The sequence below is a fragment of the Symphalangus syndactylus genome, chromosome 11, assembly GCF_028878055.3.
Source record: "Symphalangus syndactylus isolate Jambi chromosome 11, NHGRI_mSymSyn1-v2.1_pri, whole genome shotgun sequence".
NCBI lineage: Eukaryota > Metazoa > Chordata > Mammalia > Primates > Hylobatidae > Symphalangus > Symphalangus syndactylus.
The window spans coordinates 96,854,437-96,874,760 of record NC_072433.2 but is presented as its reverse complement, the minus strand read 5'-3'; the positions used below and the strand labels follow the sequence as shown (position 1 = coordinate 96,874,760).

At 38.8% G+C, this 20,324-nt stretch overlaps 1 protein-coding gene across 4 annotated transcripts in view; it reads right to left on the bottom strand.

Annotated features, from left to right (window-relative positions):
- Nucleotides 1–12,094: 12,094 nt before the first annotated feature.
- Nucleotides 12,095–20,324, bottom strand: part of MAN2A1 (mannosidase alpha class 2A member 1) — a 177,381-nt gene continuing 169,151 nt past the window's right edge. For all 4 annotated transcript variants that reach the window (XM_055298143.2, XM_063612895.1, XM_063612896.1 and 1 more), the window contains 2 exons: nt 16,568–16,678; nt 12,095–14,868 (listed from right to left, as the gene is read on the bottom strand). In XM_055298143.2, coding sequence (XP_055154118.1) covers nt 14,716–14,868; nt 16,568–16,678 — 264 coding nt within the window. In that variant the 3' untranslated portion in view covers nt 12,095–14,715. The remainder of the gene's footprint in view (nt 14,869–16,567; nt 16,679–20,324) is intronic.

The following is a 20,324-nucleotide window of genomic DNA, read 5'->3' as shown; positions in this document are numbered from 1 at the left end:
AGCACTTTATAAATGGTAGCATACATATGTATGTATCTCTCTTTATACATATTGTTTACATAAATGAATTATGCTACACATATTGAACCATAACTCTCATTTAACAAAATATCTTAAGCCATATTTACATGTCTATATGTAAGACTCTACCAATTGCTGCATAATACTCCACATTGTGAATATAAAATAATTTTAATTAAACATAATTAATGAATATTTAAATTGTTTATGGTTTTAATCTCAATAGAAGCATTGGCAAACTGTCAACAAATGAAGAGATAAGAAATATTTTAGGCTTTGCAGCCCATTCAGTCTCTGTTGAATTGCTCAAATATATTGCTGTAGCATAAAAACAGACAGAAACAATACATAAACAAATGAGTATGGCTCTGCTTCAATATTTTCTATTTCCAAAACAGGCAGTGGGCTTGATATGGCAATAGACTGTAGAGTTTGTCAATCCCCAATATAACGTTCTGACTGATACTGCAGTACTTAACATTTTTTTCTTACTTCTCCTGTTACTTGCTTTTAAATCATACACACACACACACACACACACACACAGTGTCTTAGTCTGATCAGGCTGTGATAGCAAAAGACCAAAGACTGGGTGGCTTAACCAACAGGAATGTATTTCTCACAGTTTGGGTGGCTGAAAGTCTAAGATCAAGGTGTCTGCCGATTTGGTGAGTACTCTCGTCCTAGATTGCAGATGGGACTTCTGGGTACGTCCTCACATGGCAGGGAAAGATAGAGTGGAGGGAGAGGGAGAAAAAGAAAAAAAATCTCTGGTGTCTCTTCCTATAAGAGCAATAATTTCATCATGCAAGCCTCAACTCTCGTGACCTCATCCCTCGTTAATTACCTTCCAAAGATGCGTGTCCAAATACCATCGCATTGTGGGGTAGGACTTCAATACGTTAATTTGCTGTGGGGTGGAACACAAACATTCAGTCCATAACACTTTGAATAGAGAAATCGATTTTTAAATTGTAAATCTTGGTAGGCATTATATGATTTTCTACAATTTACACTCCTACAAAGAATGAGAGAAAGCCCAGGTTCCTACCTCTCATCACCTGCAGTTTCTATTGTAACTCATTTGATTCTTTAATAATCTGATAGGTAAAACATTACATGTCATTTTGATTTGAATAGCTTTGTTCATAAGGATAAAATATTTTCCTGTGTTTATTGGTGAACTATTATTTCTTCATTTGGGAATTTTCAGTACATATATTTTTTCAACTTTTCTAGGTTAATATTTTTCTCATTGATTTCTGTCAGTTGTTTAGAGATGCTAACTCTTGCCTATCAAGACTTATCCACATCACACTTTCCCATGGCATCCAGCTTGACCTTTATAATACTCATTATACTCAAAAGTACTTGGTCAATGCGGGCTAGATCGCAAGGTCCACGAGGTCATGATGACTGCTTGTCTTATTCAGGGTTTAGTGCCTAACGCTGACTGCAGTGTCTGGTGCATATCTGGTGCTCCAAAACTTTTCGCTGAATAAATCAATAAATAGCACACATTTTGCAAATATTTGCCACTGTATATTGTTTTGTTTTTCTGTTAAATTTATTATAGCATCTTTGACCACATCATTTTTAATTTTCATAACCAAATTTGTCTATTTTTCTTTACAGCTGTTAAGTTCATTTTATGCACAGAAAGGCCTTCTCCACTCCCAAGTCATTCAAATACATTTCCTATATTTTTTCTATTGTATATATATGTATACATATATATATTTGCAATTAAATATCTAATCTATTATTTTTTGTATCTGTTTAAAGTAGATAAACAATTTAATTTTTTCCATATGAAGACTATACTATTTATTGAGTGGTCTACCTCTTTACCACCAATGTGAAATTCAATCTTTATTATATTCTAGGCAGAATAGATGTATAATATATGTGTGTTTCAGCGTGTGGTAGGGTGTATCTCTATTTTTCCTATTTAAAACTTTTTCCCCCTATTCTCATACAAGGACATTTCCAGGTATATGCGGTTTCATTTTGTCAACTCTCTGTTGAATCAGTCAGTCATTCCCTACAGAGTGAGTAAGCCAGTTAAGCAGGACACTGGATGAGGAAAAATTATCCTTCAATCCGGTGTTGTTCGTTAGCTTTAAGTTGCACAGCTTAAAAGGATTCATAATCATACCTGTCTGACCTGCTTCACAGAGTTATTGTGAGATTCGAGAGCACAAATTGATCTGCCTATTTAAAGTGCCCTAAAAATTAAAAGTTTCTGAGAAGTGAAAATCATTCATATTCCCTACTATTGACAAGTATCCAGTTATTTCATCTTGAGAAGATGACTCAAATCAGCTGGAACTGGATGAGTAACGTTCTGTGGCAAATGGAGGCAAATCACTGAAAACATCTTCCTGTTTTTACTCCAAGCAGGTGGAATAAGTAGTCCCGCCAAATGAATCCAATACGAGAGTGGTTCTTGGCTAGTTCTGTGCCTCTGTCATCCCGGCACACCACCTTGTCTATCAGGAGTCAGCACAGTCCCTCAGCCCTTTATTCTCTGGCAAGATCACAGGAAGGTGGGGAAAGCTCTGATGTGCCTCTCCACAGGGGCCGTGGGATGGGTTGGATGAACGTATTTTGGGTACTATATTTGTTTCCTGAGGCTATTGTGACAAATTACCACAAACTGGGTAGTTGAAAAAAAGAGAAACTTATTCTCTCACAGTTCTGGATGCCAGACTGTGAGAGAATGGCAAATTAAGTTATCAGCCAGGCCACATCCCCTCTGGAGAATCTAGGGGAGACTCCTCCCTGGCCTCTTCCAGCTTCTGGTAGCTGTCAGCATTCCTTACCTGGCGGCCGCATCACTCCCAGCGCTGCCGCCATGGTCATGTTGCCCCCTCTCTGTGTCTTCTCCTGTTCTGCCTCCGATAAGGATGTTTGTCATTAGATTTATGGCCCACCTAGATAATCCAGATGATAGCCTCTCATGGTCTTTAACTTAATCACATACACAAAGGCTCTTTTTCCAAGTAAGGTTGCGTTCACAGATTCAATGGATTAGGGCATGGAGATATCTTTTCAGGAGCCATCACTCAAGTCGCTACCTGTGCCCCGTATCCTAAGAGGAAGTAAATGTTAACGGGCTCTGTGCTTGCAATGCTTTACCAACCTGAGACTCAACAGGACACAGTGGAATTAGCCAAATGGGAGCTCACTCTCAAATGATGGGCTTGAAGTCCTGACATTTTGCTGTTCCTAAAATATACACATAACTTCTGTCAGATTCAAACTTGACTGAGGTTGCATTTTAAAAAGATATACATTTAATTACTTCCTCTCTGCTCCCACTCCAAATCTTCATACTCTAAATTGAAGAGTCAAGACAGCATCACCAAACTACACATGCTTCCTGCTTCAAACCACCAGGGTGCATTGCGGAACAAGGTGAAGGTCCCATCGCCAGACACCTTAGCAAATCCACCCTATGTGGAAGTCACTGCTCAGGCACTTCTTACCAAGCAGTCATTATATTTTCCTAAGCAGTCGTTTCCCTTAATCTTTCAGGGCAAAGCTACACCAGGACTGATTTTTAACCACAGATAGCCAAAAACTAAGATTTCTTGAGATCTAAAAACATTTCTCCTCTTAGTACTTCAATTGAAGAGAATCTCCTCTTCTGCAGGTCCCCACACTGATCTTAAGCCAAAGGCATTTATGAGCTGTGGTTGCTGGTTCCCTGGTCAAAAGAGCTATTTTCATGTAATCCTTTCAAGATTGTTCAGATTACTCTTGAAATTTGGGCTTTAACCACCCCAGATAAAGTTTCAGGTTCTTTTTTTTCAGGCTTATGTTGTTGCTGGGAAAGGAAACCCTGGCATTTACAAAACCAAAACAAAACACAAATAAGTTTTGCATTAAACAGATCATTTTGTTCCCATCCCCAAATATCTATCTACCCAAAGGTGCCATAACCACAACATGGAGAAGTCAGACTTCAAAAGGTTACTGGAAAGAGCTGTAAGCGTTGCTATGGAGAACCAGTTAAAATGCATTTTATTTCATCTGCTAAAATAGTTTTCTGCAGCCAGAAAAAGTGTTTAGGAAACCTTCTAATTTGGAAAGTTGGCAGTGTGGCTTTAATCAGCAGACCAGGAAAAATAGTTCTTAGGAGGTGTAGTGACTCCTCCAAGGTCCCACAGCTACTTTTGCAGAATTTCAGACTGAAATCCAGATCACCAGATCCCAATCTGATGTTCTCTCCATTACCGTTGCATCATTTCCATTCTCTTTTGTAATAAAAATATTCCCTGAAGTGACAGCTTTAGGACTTCCATCTGAAGTGGAAGGATAGTGTTAAGAACCCAGCCTCTACAGAGAGACAAGATGGCAGCGACTCTTCTGTAAAGGAACATTAGTAAATTTGTTCAGCTTTGCAGGCCACACAGTCTCTGTCAAAACTACTCAATCTGCCTTTGCAGCCATAAGGCAGCCACAGAAAATATGTAAACAAATGGTATCACTGTGTTCCAGTAAAACTTTATTTACAAAAACTGGCAGTGGGCTAGCTTTGGCCTGTGGACTATAGTATGCAGACTCCTGGATAGACAGAAGTTTTTCATCAGCCTTCACTTTCCTGTTCTGTAAAATGAGTATAACAATAGCATATCCTTTATAGGGTGGCTGTGAGGATTAAATGACAGAAGGTATGCTAAATGTCTTACGGTACCTACCTGGCACATGACACGGAAAATGTTAGCTGTTATCATTATCATCATCATTATTTAACTTCTGACTGTGCCTTCTGCAAAAGGATGAGAAACAAAGGTATCACCATTTAGTAATCCTTTCTTTTTCCCCTGCCCCCAGACAAGTCAAGATTTACCCACTGCCATGAGCCACCCTCTAATGCTTTACAAACTTCATCAGGTAGGCGACTGTCACAATCGCACAGATGGCAACATCAGACTCCATGCTCCCAGGGCTCTGCATGCCTGAGACAGACAGTTTGCCTTCTATTTGGAACCCTGGCAAATTCTGAATCCCTATAGCCTCCTGCCTGGCTCCTTGAAACCAGGTGCTCAAATAGGTAGTTTTCTTTTTAAACTTAGAACAGCTTTTATTTTCATTGTTTATTTCTAGAGATTTTAACGAAGCCAGGTGCATAGTTTCAAAGGCCAGCCATTATTTCTGGTGCCACTCTGCCCCTTGTGTCACCCTCTAATTTGAAATCTTGTATTCCAAAGAGCTTCATGTTTCCTCTACTTGTCAAAGCTACAAGAACTAACTAAGGCATGTGCTTATGTGCCACAACTCTGTAGAAACCCCACTCATTTCCCATGGTGGAGACAGGGTGAGATTCAGGACAAGTTGCCCTACTCTTTCACTTACGGTAGTTTTCACTTAATTACAAAACTTCATCATTATTTTACTTCAATGACACAGGCCCAAGAGATTGCACGATGACAAGGTTCTACTAAACCTTAAAATAATAGAACTCTTTAAAGCTAAAAGAATTTTAATAATGTGTCTCATTAATTCTTTTTTTTTTTTTTTTTTTTTTTTTTTTTTTTTGAGGCGGAGTCTCGCTCTGTCACCCAGGCTGGAGTGCGATGGCGCGATCTCGGCTCACTGCAATCTCCGCCTCCTGGGTTCACGCCATTCTCCTGCCTCAGCCTGTCCGAGTAGCTGGGACTACAGGCGCCCGCCACCACGCCCGGCTAATTTTTTTGTATTTTTAGTAGAGACGGGGTTTCACCGTGGTCTCGATCTCCTGACCTCATGATCCGCCCGCCTCGGCCTCCCAAAGTGCTGGGATTACAAGCGTGAGCCACCGCGCCCGGCCTCATTAATTCTTTAACCTCTTATCTGGGTGACAAATATTCCTGAGTTTATGGTTAACAAATTAAACCCTAGAGACGGCTCTGAAGTAGATTGGCTGTGGACTAATGAAAGGGGCTAGTTACTTTAATACTATGGAAAATGTTCTGTCCACACTTGGATTAGATTCTACTCTTTCACTGATAAGGTTTCATTGTATCACTATGGAGTTCTGGGGCTAACAGGCTCATATATAAGAAATTTATATTTCATAATTTCCTTAAGTATCGTGTGGCTGCAAGGAAAAAAAATCACAAATTCAGAGATATACCTGCCCTTTCCTTCACAATTATTTGTAATTGTGTGGTTATATTAAGTTTTCCTGAAAACTATAAGCATGCTTTTTTCTTTTCAGATACTTAAATGTGTTTCCAGATCAATGTTAATGGGCACACTGCCACACCCCCATTTTCTTCTGTAGAGTAGAATCCAAACTCTACATGCAGATTGCAGAGTCTTTAATCAAAAACACTTCCAGCCAAACTTCCAATAATTTCCCTTCATGAAACTTCTACGAGAAATGAGATTTCTTGCCTTTGTGCCGTTGGTTTCAAGTCACCCTCCTCTCACACACCCAGCTGGTGATACACTTATTCTTCAGGCTCAGCTCTAATTCTCCTACCTCCTTGCCTTCCCTCCTCATCATTCCAGATGGAAGGAAAGTCTCCTTCCTCTGTTCTCCCAGAGGATCTGTCATTTGTGCCACTAATGTGACCCTCTTGCTCTCATCTTCTGGCACCTTAACTGCATTGGGATTTATCTTTCTTACTAATAGGAGGGCAGGATTATTAGAATCCCCCTCTCTCAGAGCCTGGCACAACTGCCCTGCTTAAATGATAAATTCAGTTAATGTTCATTGATGGCACAATGCAAAAGTGAAAACTGCCTTCAGACTCCTCTTAAAGGTACCCCACAAATTCAGTGAGGATGAGTTTGCAGATTTTACTTAAGAAAATATATTTTAACTTCAAAGTAATCTTATTAACTGCACTTAGAAAATTCATTTAGGAAGATGAATACGTAAATGAATGACTCAAATGGTTTTTCTGGAACACTCACTTCCATATAGCCGGTCCGATATTATTTCAGTCCTGCATATGGCTGAAAAATCCATCCCAAGAAACACAAAGGCTCTGAGTCTCCAGTTCCAGGAGGGAGTTTAGACCAAACAAAGACCTACCGCCAACTTCAGATCAAGCTTTGAAAGCCAACCAGTGAGGGTTCTATTTTATTTTACTGGTGTTTCACACATCTGGACCCTATAGGTACATCTTGCTTGCTAGCATTGTCATTTAGCTCTGAGACCAGAAAATGAGTCCTAAGGCTAAACTGTGAATTAAAAAATCTAGGAGCCAAGAACTCAAATCTACATGTAAAGCCCGTAAAATAGGCCCTTTTACAATGTCAATCTAAACAATAAATTTGAAAAAAAAAAATAAAAGGCCTTTTTAAATAGCAGTGTTACAATTTCCCTCCTTTGTAGATTTAGAAATTCACAGACAGCTTCTCAACGATGTTTGAAAAAGTCTCAAAGTACTTGAAGGAGTTACTTGACATACTTCAAAGAAACTAGCTGCCACTGACTCATTGCTCCCACCCCAGCCCCTTTTACTTATTCTTCCCCTCTACCTCCAGTTTTTGGTTCACATTTGGAAGGGTCATCTTGCCACACAGGAGCCAGCCCCAATTCCACATCTAAATTAAAACACTCTTTGAGTATATGCTAAAGGAACTCTAAAATCTTCAGGCATTTCCCTAGTACCCACATGCTTAATTCACTTCGCATTTTTAAAAACCCGTCTACACACCTTATGTTCGAAAAAAGATACTGCAGTGTAATAAAGTGCAGTTTATTAAAATTTTTGAGCAAAATGTGTGAGAGGTGAGGGGACGAGAGACAAAGTAAGAGGCCATGTTCCGAGGGACTTACTCTGCAATCAAGTCCACTTGAGTGGACTTAGTCACTCAAGTCCACATGTACCCATTCAGCAAAGCATCTACATAAGTAAGAGCGTGGTGCTGGGGCAGTGGTGACACCCAAGAGCATTGGTTTAAATGCTTTTAGCTCTTTGTCATGTAACACTAAACTCCAAATACTCACGTGAGTTATTACTTCATATAATGAGAAAATTGGAATTGGTTCATTCACCAGCTCGGCATCATCAGGGACCAAGGCTCTACTTATCCAGTTGACTTCTGTCCTCAGGCTTTCCCTGAAGGGTTACAAAATGGCTGCAGCAGCTCCAGCATCAACACTTACCCAATGCTGTCTTTGAACCTGGTCATGGGAGAGTAAGATGCTCTCCCCTTTTTAAGAGGGAGGAAAGAGGCTTGTCCCAGAAGCTCCCAACTAATTTCCATGATAGGTCATTGGATTGGCCAGAATTGTATCAGATGTCAATTCCTAAATCAATAATCCAGCCTGGAGAAGGAAATTATCATGATCGATTTAGACCAGCCACGATTCACCCTCTGAGACCCATGGCTACCTCATACTTGAGTAAAATCAGAGTTTTGTTAGGAAGAAGAAGGTGAAGGGGCAGCTTTTGATTAATAATAACTTTCAGTGTATTCCATAAGGTCATATCCTTTGAGGGGATTAGGAATAGAGCTTGAAAATTTATACATTCTTTACTGGGCTTGGGAATTCCCTGAGAGTTTTGAGTAGGGAAATAACATGAACAAACAAATATTTAGACGTAATGGATTTTGCAGCCTTTTATTCTGAAATTATAATTCTTGTTTCTCTACATTTACAGGTGGTAATCATTATTCATTTATTGAACAAATATTTATGGAACCCCTGCTGTTCCAAGCGTGGGGATACAATGCAAGACAGCTGCAGTTCTTGCCCTCAGAGGAGCTTACATTCTAATGGGGAAGTCAAACCAACAAAATTTCAGGTTTGGCTCTGCTGTAAGAAAAAGGAGATAACTCAGTGAAGGAGTGGAGGTAGGACTCTGATAACGTGGCTGGTCAAGAGAAGAGGGCCTTAAGAAGATGACAACTGAACTAAGATGAGAAGGATAGGAGGAGGCCTGCCATAGGGAGGTCTGAGAGCAGAGCCTTTGATGCAGAGGGAAGTGCAAGGCCCTTAAGAGGAATGATCTTGGCGAGCTAGAGACCCAGAAAATCCTAGACAACTGTCAGTAAGAGGGAGAGTGGTAGAAGGCAAGACTGGCTTGAGTCAGGAAATAAATTTTTATGCAACACACACAATAAAGCTCACATACGTGAAAGGGCAGGGACCAGGCCAGGTAGGGCTTTTAGGCCATGGCAAAAGTTTCTATGTTAATCCAAGTTAATATGCGTCTATATTTTTCTAAGATAAACAGAAGATTTTTAACAAGGAAGACTTTTGAATGTCACTTTTTAGAAGTGGGCAGGGCCGGAAATAGCTTGTAATTGGTTGGTTTTAGGACAAGTGCACAGATTTTATGGGATGTTTTCAGGCAGTAGAGATTGTAAGGGTGGGACTTAAAGAGTTATTTAGAAAAGTTTGACAAGACAGAGACCTAACTTCTTGAAAAATGTGCTAGGGCAGCTTTAACGAGCACATGAATTCCTGGGGGAATCTTGTTAAAATGCAGATTCCAATTCAGTAGATCCGGGGTGGGACTTGTGAGTCTTCATTTCTAACATGTTTCAGGCAATGTCAATGCTTCTGGGAGGAGGACCACACTTTGAGTAGCAGGATTCTAGCAAAATGTGGCCTTAACTTGTATTTTCAGTTGTACTTTCTACTCAGGTATTATACGTTAACTATGCATTCCAGACACAGTAGCTACGTGTTGCTATTTACATTTAATTAAGATACTTAGTTCCTTAGTTGCACTAATCAGATTTCAAATATTTAAGAGCTAAAAAAGAGGCTAGTAGCTACCACGCTGGACAGAGCAAGTATAAACAACATTTCCATGATCAAAGAAAGCTTTATAGGACAGCACTGCTTCAGACAGAAGATACTACTTCTAGTTTTTTAGGGTTTGCTGTTATCATGTCTTCCCCCTGCTGCCCCACCTTTTTTTTTTTTAACAGGGGACACATATTGTCTCTACCTGCTAAAATCAAATCCATCTTCTAAGAATTAATTATCTCAAGTCCACTTCTTCTATGGGACCTTTCCTGAAACTCAAACTGGGTGTTGCTTTCAGCTTCCTTTAAATCCACAATCTCCATTTGGTTTTCCTCTGCAATGTATTTCTACTGTATTTTGCCTGCCTAGTATCCAAAGTATCTGAGCATCCAACTCCTGTTTCTCTGGTTGTAGAACTCCATTTTCTTTGGGTTGGGGATGGGGCACTACTCCTCACCCATTTCTCCATGTGATTCAGTTGAACCTAAGTCTATACTCCTAGCCATAATCATTAGCACATGAGCCAAAGAGCCAGTGACATTAATCTCAGGACATTTGCTGAAAAAATTAGACAAAAATGTAGATAAAAGTGCCCTTTCCACTGAGGTCTCTGAGCTGTCTGGATGCCAGTCTGGATCTGCTGGCAGCCATTTTGCCATTCAATGAGCAGAGCTTGCCCAAGAATGAGGACAACTCAGGGGAAAGAAAAACCAAGAGATCCAGACAGAGCTTAGATGGCATCTCATACCTGGCAATAGCTGTATTTGGAGTGCTACCTACCTTGAACATTAGTTACTGGATAGTTACAATTTCCTATTTTTGCTTCATCTAGTGTGTACTGGAGAAATCTCGCCCTTTACAACCTCTCTTTCTGCTTTGATATGTGGTAGTTTTCTGCTTTGATATGTGGTAGTAACAGAGCACTTGCTAATTCTTTCAACTCCCCTGTGATCCAACTTTTCAACATCATAACTGCCCTTTGTTAGTCTGATTCGAAGGTTTGTAAAAGGCATTGTGAACATAAAATAATTCAAATTATTTTAACATGTTAATGATCTAATTTTATGGGGCCAAAGACAAGTCTCACTATTTCTCAATGACATCTATTTTTACTAACTTCTACAGATTGTTACACTCCTGTGTGTGCATAACTGGATTATTATTTTTTGAGACAGATTTTCACTCTTATTGCCCAGGCTGAAGTGCAGTGGCACAGTCTCAGCTCACTGCAACCTCCGTGTCCTGGGTTCAAGCAATTCTCCTGCCTCAGCCTCCAAAGTAGCTGGGATTACAGGTGCCCGCCACCATGCCCAGCTAATTTTTGTATGTTTAGTAGAGATGAGGTTTCACGATGTTGGCCAGGCTGGTCTCAAACTCCTGGCCTCAAGTGATCTGCATGCCTCAGCCTCCCAAAGTCCTGGGATTACAAGCGTGAGGCACCACACCTGGCCTTGAGTGGATTATTTCTTTACTGCGTAAGTTACCCAAACCAAGTGCAGATTTCCTAGTTAACATGTACTTTTTACCTGGCTAACCCATGTGTACCTCCCTGAATATTTATTCTCCACCTGTGCCTGCCTCTCAGCTTTGAGGGGACTCCCCTAAAGTCACTGAAGCTGTGTAGTAGTCTGGGCCAGCAGGCTGGAGGGTGCCTCCAGATCCGACTCTTTCAACCCACCCTCCCTTATAGATCAATTCACATGGACCTTCTTAGCTTCATGTCTGAGCTTACTCCCCTCCAAAACTTTGTCCTGCTTATATATGGAATCTGACCACAATCTGCCTACCTCCTAATGGGCTCAGAAGGCCCCGTGGGGCACAGGTGCTAGGAAGGTCCCTAGACTTCAAGCTGAAAGGTGCCTCCAAACCCAGATGTAACACTCACCACCACCCATCTACAATCTTCACTCTACAACTACATTTTCTAACTACAACTGAACTAAAGAAAGAGCAATCCAGGCCAGGCATGGTGGCTCATGCCTGTAATCCCAGCACTTTGGGAGGCTGAGGTGGGTGGATCATGAGGTCAGGAGTTCAAGAGCAGCCTGGCCAAGATGGTGAAACCCTGTCTCTACTAAAAATACAAAATTTAGCCAGGAGTGGTGGTGGGTGCCTGTAATCCCAGCCACTTGGGAGGCTGAGGCAGAGAATCGCTTGAACCCAGGAGGTGGAGCTTGCAGTGAGCTGAGATTGCATCACCGCACTCCAGCCTGGGTGACAGAGCGAGACTCTGTGTCCAGAAAAAAAAAAAAAAGCAATCTATCATGAAGGAACAAAGAACAGACCCTCACTACTCCCCCTACCCCTTCATTACGTTTTAATACGTTTACAAAATAGGATTAAGAACTACTCTAGAGGACCATGTACATGATAAGATTATCTTTTATTAGAGATCTTATATTACATATTCCCAAAAAGATATAAAATCTTCCAAGAGAAAATATCAAAACCTGTTGATTCCAAGGTGAACAAAATGATCAAAACGAAAGCAAACATTTTCTTCCAGACAAAGGAATATAAAAACACTTCTGCACAAGTACAACAAAGGCATGGGAAGATCATGATAATGTTTTACAACACATTTTACAGCATTTTATTTTAATCAGTATTTGTAGAAAACAAGGATGCTGAGTTCTTGAACACTGCAGTCACAAACTCAAACTAAAATTTCCAAAAAAAGGAAAGAAAACACTGAACTACTTGGTCAACTAAACATCTGTAATAATAAATGTAACAAAACCTAACCAAATAAATATGCCACTGAGATCACAACTGAAGTGTATGGTTTTTAGTGTGTGCCACAGACATTAAATTATTTAATCAGTTTTTGACCACAACCCAAAGCAAAATCATCTTCTCTATTTCCCTGATGATTTATTCTAAAAGTAACCTTAAAAAGAAGAAACTTGCTGTTTAAAGAGAATTTCTGCTTTACCTGTGAACTGCTGGTAGCAACACAAGCTGAATAAAACCCCAGACTGACATGGGACAGATCTATCTCAAACAACCAGAAGTGGCAAAAACCACTGTTATTGCAACAAGATTTTTTTTTATTTCATCTGATCAGAATTTCCAGAATGATTAAGCACAACCACTTAACCACAGAACACACTGAACTCCCACCAGGAAGGTTATACATTTAAGATGCAATGAAAATACTGATCTCATTCCTGGGATTTGCTTCTGGCAACCCTAACATCTGTAGATGTCCACAAAAAGGAAGTCCTTTTTCTTTTTTCAGTTTTTTTTCCAAAAAATGAGGAAGAAAACTTACAGTACATGTTTATTGCATGAAATTACCCCTTGTAATATCTTTATCAACACTGGTATTGTTTCCTTAATTATTAAAGGTGAAGGAGTTTATGAATTTAACATAACAATAATCTTAGGAGCTGCATCTTGAGTGAAAATCCAGATGATAAACTAAATGGTGAAAGAAAAATTGGGTTTTTATTTCTCTATAAAGATATTGGAATGACAACAGGTAAATGGAGGTTGAAAGCCACAGAATACGAAATTGATTATCTCAAAGGGAATTTTCAAAACTGTACATACTCAAAGACTCCTTTCTATGCTAAAATTGAATAGTCTAAATGTCGCTATTATTATAATGTTAAGGAAATAATAATCCCAAATAAATTTTATTAAAAGCACTGTAATGGCACACGGGCTCAGAACTTCACTTTAAGGTTAGCACATACAAAAGCTGAGAATTGAATGAACAAACATATTCCTTAGTAAGATAAACCATGATGAGCTACATAAAAGTGGGTTTCAAAACAAGATCAATTTTAAAGCATTCTCTTTTTAATATAGTTAACTACTGTGAAATGGAAACAGTAGCTGGATTTTGCATTTTACAAAATTCTTGCTTCAAGTTGCAGTTTCCTTGGCAGCAGCATATTTTAATTAACAATATTTTCCTTCCTTGTTTTGTTTTCTGACATCTCAGTACATTCAAATAGTCAAAATGTTTAGAGTAACATCACCACAAATTTAATGAAACAGATCAGAATGTGGCCAGCATTGTCAGGCAAAATTTACATAATTTATGTGTCATAGAAAGTACCCACCCTCTCCCCGACCCCGCAACATTCCCCCTTCCCCAAACAGTAATATGGAAACTGATTTAACAAGACTTATAAAAAAATAAGGCACATTTTGATATGGTAATTTTAAAATAGAAACCCCTTCTCAGAACACCTGTATTCAAATGAGCTGTGTAAAAAGACACCTTGTGGTACCTAAAATAGGTTTATGGTACCTATGGAATTGCTTCTATTTTAGTGAAGATGGAATAAATTGCACCCATCCCACACTGTCAAGTAATGAAAATATGCCTCTTTTTCTACTGTTGAATGATTCAAAATCAGGTATTTCTGGAAATACTTAGAACGGGTAGGAAGGGAAGGAGAAGGTCAAGAGGTACACCAGAAAAAGGTATAAAAATCATCTATGTTAATCATAAGGGTAGATGGATTGCACTTTTCCACTTATTTCAACACATAATTTTTCTAACTAGTATGAATGATTGCAACCATTTTGGCCATTAGCTTTTACCCACAAACATTTTATTCCATTTCAGCCAAATAGGTGTTTTTGTAAAACTAATGAAGAATCAGCACACAAATACTTGTAAGAATCTCTTCGCAACCCCCAACATAGACATAATTAGTTAGCATATAACCTGAGATACCATCTGTTGAGAGGCTGTCTTTAAATATTTCTTCATTTGTTGCATCAATTCATACTGATAGTGGTAGTTCACGGGAGGAAGTTTAAAAAAAAAGAAACTTGATTGATAGCATGGCTTTTCTTTTCTTTTTCTTAATGTACTGGTAAAAGAAAAAAGAAAAAACTCACAGAATCACAGAATTCATGTTCTCACAGTAGCCAGAAGCTAAAATAATGTGCTTCTTTATTGCACGTCAAACCAAGAAAGGTATAAAAGCCAATGATTCCCAATCCAAATGTGAAAGTCAGGTTCACCTCAACTGGATTCGGAATGTGCTGATTTCCATTGGACTCAAATTGATCTCACTTATATTCTGAGTGCCGGGAGGTGAATGCATTAAGGATAATGACGAAGGTGTGAGACTTTCGACAATAAACTTGTTAAAAAGTTTCTGTACCAATATCTGAAAAGCAAATGATAAAATTTGCATATTTAGATCAACTTTGAAGATTAACAGCACAACTATATATTCTGTGAAAATTAGTATGAGAAGGAATAAAACAGTACGTTGAAGTTCTCTTTTGAGGAAAAAAGGGTAGATTAAATATACATATATAAGTTATTAAATATATATATATATAAGTTCTTTTTTACAGAAAAAAGGGTGAATTAAATATACATATATACATGCTTGAACATACAGACTATCCTTGGAAGGAAACAGGAAACCAGTAATGGTCATGAGCAACATATTCTGCACTCCTTTTTGTATTGCTTGAGAATTTTATCATGCACAGGGGCTTCTTCAATAAAAGAAAGGACATCCAATGGCCAAGAAGCTTTAAAAATATCCTCATTCTCTTTTAGTCAATACTTATCCCTAACAATGGTAGTCCTCAACCACTTTTTCCTGTTCCGAAAGAGTTAAGAGAGAGCACACAGGCTCACTACAAGGAAGGATCATTATGTCATTGAGTCTCAGTCTATAGAGGTGGACAGGTCATTTGGAAAGTATTTCCCTCACTGCTGCCATGTTATCTGTCTCTCTGGATCGTATAACCCCCTTATGACTCAAGGCCTTAATGTCAGAATGCTCAGAACCAAGTATACTTAGATCATCAACAATACAATAGAGTGCAAATACAGTATAATTAAAAAGTAATAAAAATATCAGTGCTTTCTTGGCACCAACTCCAAGCAGGGTAGGGTAAAAGAAATGTAGAAGCTAATCTATCTAAGTAGGTCCAGGGCTCCTACCACATTTTTCTTATCTTTTTGGACCCCACACACATGCTAATTTGTAGGGTTGGAACTGAATCACTTGAGTCTGGTCTACAGCATTATTTATGAGGTTTTGGAGGAAAGCTGGGTCAGCTGAGCTGCCTGGTGAGGCAGACCTGCCTGTGTGCCTAAATCAGCCCAGCTGCCTTCTCTGAGTCATGGCCGTTTCAGTGACAGAGGCAGGAGACCGGAGGTTTGTTTCCTTTCAAGGACAGGCTTGATGGAACTGCCAGAAAGACCAACTTGAAGAGAAATAAACAATAGGCAGCCAGCAAGCTGTGTTCAGACTGAGGATCTGTTTGGCCTGCACAGTGTTGACTCATATGCAAATCTGCATTAATCAGAAGACCAAGACCTACATTTATTTCCCAAGAGAAAACAACTGATTGGCGCTACGTACAGCTGCCTCCTGGGCTGTGGGTGGATTATTCCACTAGCCTACAGTCTGAATTTTCCCATTTGCTTCTTTATGGCTACCTCTATAAGCTTCAGTTATTATAAACTTGCCTTGGCCTCGGTAGGACTTAGGTTTACCAATGCTGAACTAGATGATATGTGAGCATGTGTGGTTCAGGGGAGGAGAAAACTGGGGGACTGAGAGCAAGGCACTTTGTAGGCTGGAAATAGAAGGCCTAGGAAATAACAAGAGCATTGCCTTCAAATGTGCATAAATTCCAGCTATGCCTTTTGATGTTGACAAGGAAAGGAGGCTGAAGTTTTGAGAAAGTGCATTTTTCAGATGGGGAGATTCAAACTAATTTGCAGACCGACGAAACAGATAGTAAAGAGGCAATGAAACATGATCTTATTGTCAAGATCCTTTGCAGAAAGAGGATTTCAAAGCACACTAACAGTAAGCAAAAATAACCTTTTCAACTTACCTTTCCCTGAGTAGTAGAACAAAACAGCCCTGTGCCTTTGCTAGAGAACCGACAATCAAACCCTTTTCTGTGCAGGATCAAGGCTGCCTCATTGGAATGCCCATTGCCCACCTGCAAATGAGCAGAATGCAGTCACACCGCGCAGACAATAAAGCGAATATTTACGGTACTCCACACACCACTCTCTTGATGTCAGCATCCAAAAGCACATTTATTTAGCAAGAAAGTTAGGCAAATTCATTTCTCCTCAGGTCCATGCTCACTGCTTATTCACCTGCTACCATCCTCTCCTACTTGTACTGAGCCAGGTGAGATTATGTTCTAAGGTTACTTGTTAGGTAACCTCATGCCTTGGTTTCCCCTATAATCCCCGAGGACTTAGATTTCCTTAGGTCCACACACTATATATTGTTTTATTAAAGTTTCTTCAAATAAAGCATTGTGTTTTCATCTTATTTTTCAAACACACAAATCAGTTGAATAAACTGCACCTAAACTTAGTCCTTATCTGGTCATTGAATGATATACCATCTAACTTAAAAGTCACACATCCTTCTTTATTGAACATTAATTTTTGCTAACTGCATTCTTAATCTTTGATGTACTGATTTATTATTTTTATATTAGAGCTATCTAAATTTAGTTATGCTTTCACTTGATAGGCCAGCTCACATTTACCAGCTTGATGTATCATTTAAATCGATACTGCAGAAGCTATTGTTGATAGGCAAACAAAAATAAAAATACTAAACATGACAAGTCAGCTAAGAGGGTCAGTATACCTTTTCTTGCAATAAAATTTCTCATATCCATTTAAGTATCAATGTCATGAATGGTTTAGGTCTCTGAATATTTTAAAATACAATTATCTTAATAAATTTTATGTTTCCTAAAGTTGGAAGGTGTTTATAAGATAAATGAATTAAAAATCCCTGGAAAAATTAAGAAACATACAGTTTTTGAAAAAAGAGTCATGTGCTGCTCAGCACTGACACTGTGATAAAACTGATTCTTTCCCCTGTTCTCTGGCCACAGACAGGAATATGCCCAAACTCCTGATCATCCTCACTAGGGGATAAGATTTTTTAATGTACTAAAGAGACATCTTTCCTGAATAGCTGCCAGAATCTCCACCACTGATTTGATTTTAATGTGCCTGAACAGTTTAAAGCTGTCCTCACCTCAGAGTCTCAGCTGGAATAACCTATGTTATGATGTTTCACACTGATATTTTGTAGTGGTACTGCTAAGATTTTGTTTGAAGGAAGAGAAAAGTCATCTAAGGAATTCTGAGTCATCACAAGACCACATGATACACACAGCAATTTTAAATCATATGATAAAAATTTCTAATGCATTTCAACACATTTAAAACACCCTCCCCATGTAGTATAAAAATAACACATAGGAAAACCCTTCATTTATGGTATCATTAGATCTCCAAAAGAATAACAAAGAGGACTCTATCATGTGCCAACTGTGAAACCTTAGGATAGTAATTTCTTCTTCCTAAATATCTATTTTCTTGCCTGTAAAATGGAGGTAATGCTTGTATTATTTCCTTCATGGAGTCACTGTGTGGATTAACCTGTTGAAAATACTATGTAAGTAGCTTCACACTGCCTTGTAGGGCAGAATGCGCTAGTGCAGGAGCTGTGTAGTAAGAGTGGTTCAGAGCCTGAGTTGGGAGTCAGACAGCTGGATATCTGGATCTTTGCTCTGCAATTTACTAGCCGTGGGTTTCAGCAAAACCAGGTTTTCCTTTTCCATAAAATGAAGATGAAATGAAATAGCTTAACAAAGATCTGGCCAAGTGTCTGGCACACAGGAAGCCCTTAGCATAAATTTCCTTTATTGACATTACAACTTTGTAGCTAAAGACTCAGGGAACTCCTAAATTATATGTCTAGAGTTGTATATCAAAATCATAACAAAGTCTGGATTCAGATTAACAGATTAGAAACCCTCTTCATTAAGCTCTTTTAAAAGCACATATCACTATTAACCTAAAACATTTGGCCATTTTAACTCATGGGTCCATCCTTACATATCACTTGATAGCAGGCATTGCTAAAATTCCTGCAACACATTTGCTCTTGGAATAATGAATTCCTAAGGCCTTTATAGCAACAGAAGGGGACAAAAAACGTGTGGAGGGAAACACCTTTGGAATTCTACATTTGAATTCTACAAGCTGACAATACAAAAATAGAGATAAAAGTCACAAAAATTAACTTTCACTGATAGAAAAAGTTATACTTTCTCTCAAAACTAAAATTACATCACTTTTGTAAAAACGAACTGAAATAGCAATCATCTTGTCCAAGTTTTTAAAAAATCAAATATTCATGAAAGTATCAGTTTTCAAGCAAAAATACCTGAGGCAAAGCAGCAGTTTTTCAGTTTCAAAGTCTGTCTAGACATTTTATTTCCAAGAAAACTGTTTTTCAAAGTAGGGAAACTGTGAATTTAACTTGAATATGCATGCAGGAAAACAGATACCTTCAAGCAGCCACACTGCATGCTCTAGGAGAGTAAACAGATTTTGGAAGAACTGCTTTTACATTCATTAATGCATTAGTAATATCTGAACCCCAGAAAATGGGAGGATGTGGCGAAGAAAATTTACAATTTTTGAAATCGTGCCAAGCACTGTGGTAGGTAACTGTCTTTGTAAAACAGATTAGATCACTTTCGAGGCTGAATTACTGAAGTAAGGCTGGCATATTCAAAAGTTGCACAGAGAAAATCCACTGCAAACTTAATTCAGGGGATAAAACCAACATTCAGCTCATAGACTAAGCTGGGCCTCTGAGGCTCTTCCAGCAACTTGGTGGAGTATGGGGAAAGATGATTTGGTTTGCAGAATGAAGCCATCAGATAAAGCTGGGCCTAGAGAAAGCTGAATCAGACCAACGATTTTTTCTACCATGAACCATTTATGTGACTTTGAGTAAACCTCTATAAATTCAGCAAGCTAAGCTGGACCTGTGAAGAGTCCCTCTGAAGACTGAGGGTCAACCGCAGTGACAATATCAGTCATTGCTAATACCTGTTGAGCACTTGTTGTGTGCCATATCCTGTGCAGAATGCTTTTCATCAATTAACTCATTTTATCTCACAACAACCTTTGAAATAGTTGAGGTGGTATATGAGTTTGTATTAAAATATGTAAATATACAAGAAAATCTATCACAAAGCATTCTCTCTTATACTCAAATAGCAATGACCACCAGTGATCCTGGATTAGCCCTTAGTCTTCTCCTGCCAATGGTTGGGATATCCTCCTGTAGGTGTCCTATTATCACTGAGGACACAAGAAAAATAGACAGTGTATTCCCTCACATTTTCAGTGCTCCCTCTCCCTTCTTGTTCCCATGCAAGACAGTATAAGGTTCTGAGAAGCCATCTGGACTCAGACACACCTGCGTGTGCCCCAGGACCACATTACTGGCTGTGCGCCCTAGAAAGTTATCTATCATATCTCTAGGTTAGTTACTTTCCTATTCTGTAAGATGGGATGAAAATATTGCCTACCTTCTTAGGGTTTTTGTGAGAGCTTTAAATAAAGTTCACGTAAAGCACTTGGCATAATGCCTAGCAAACAGACAATTTTAGATATGTTATTTTTAAATATCTGAGGAATTATTAACAAAGTATTAAGTTGGTGCAAAAGTAATTGTAGCTTTGCCATTACTTTTAATAGCAAAAACTGCAATTACTTTTGTACCAACCTAAAATATCAGGAATAAGTCAA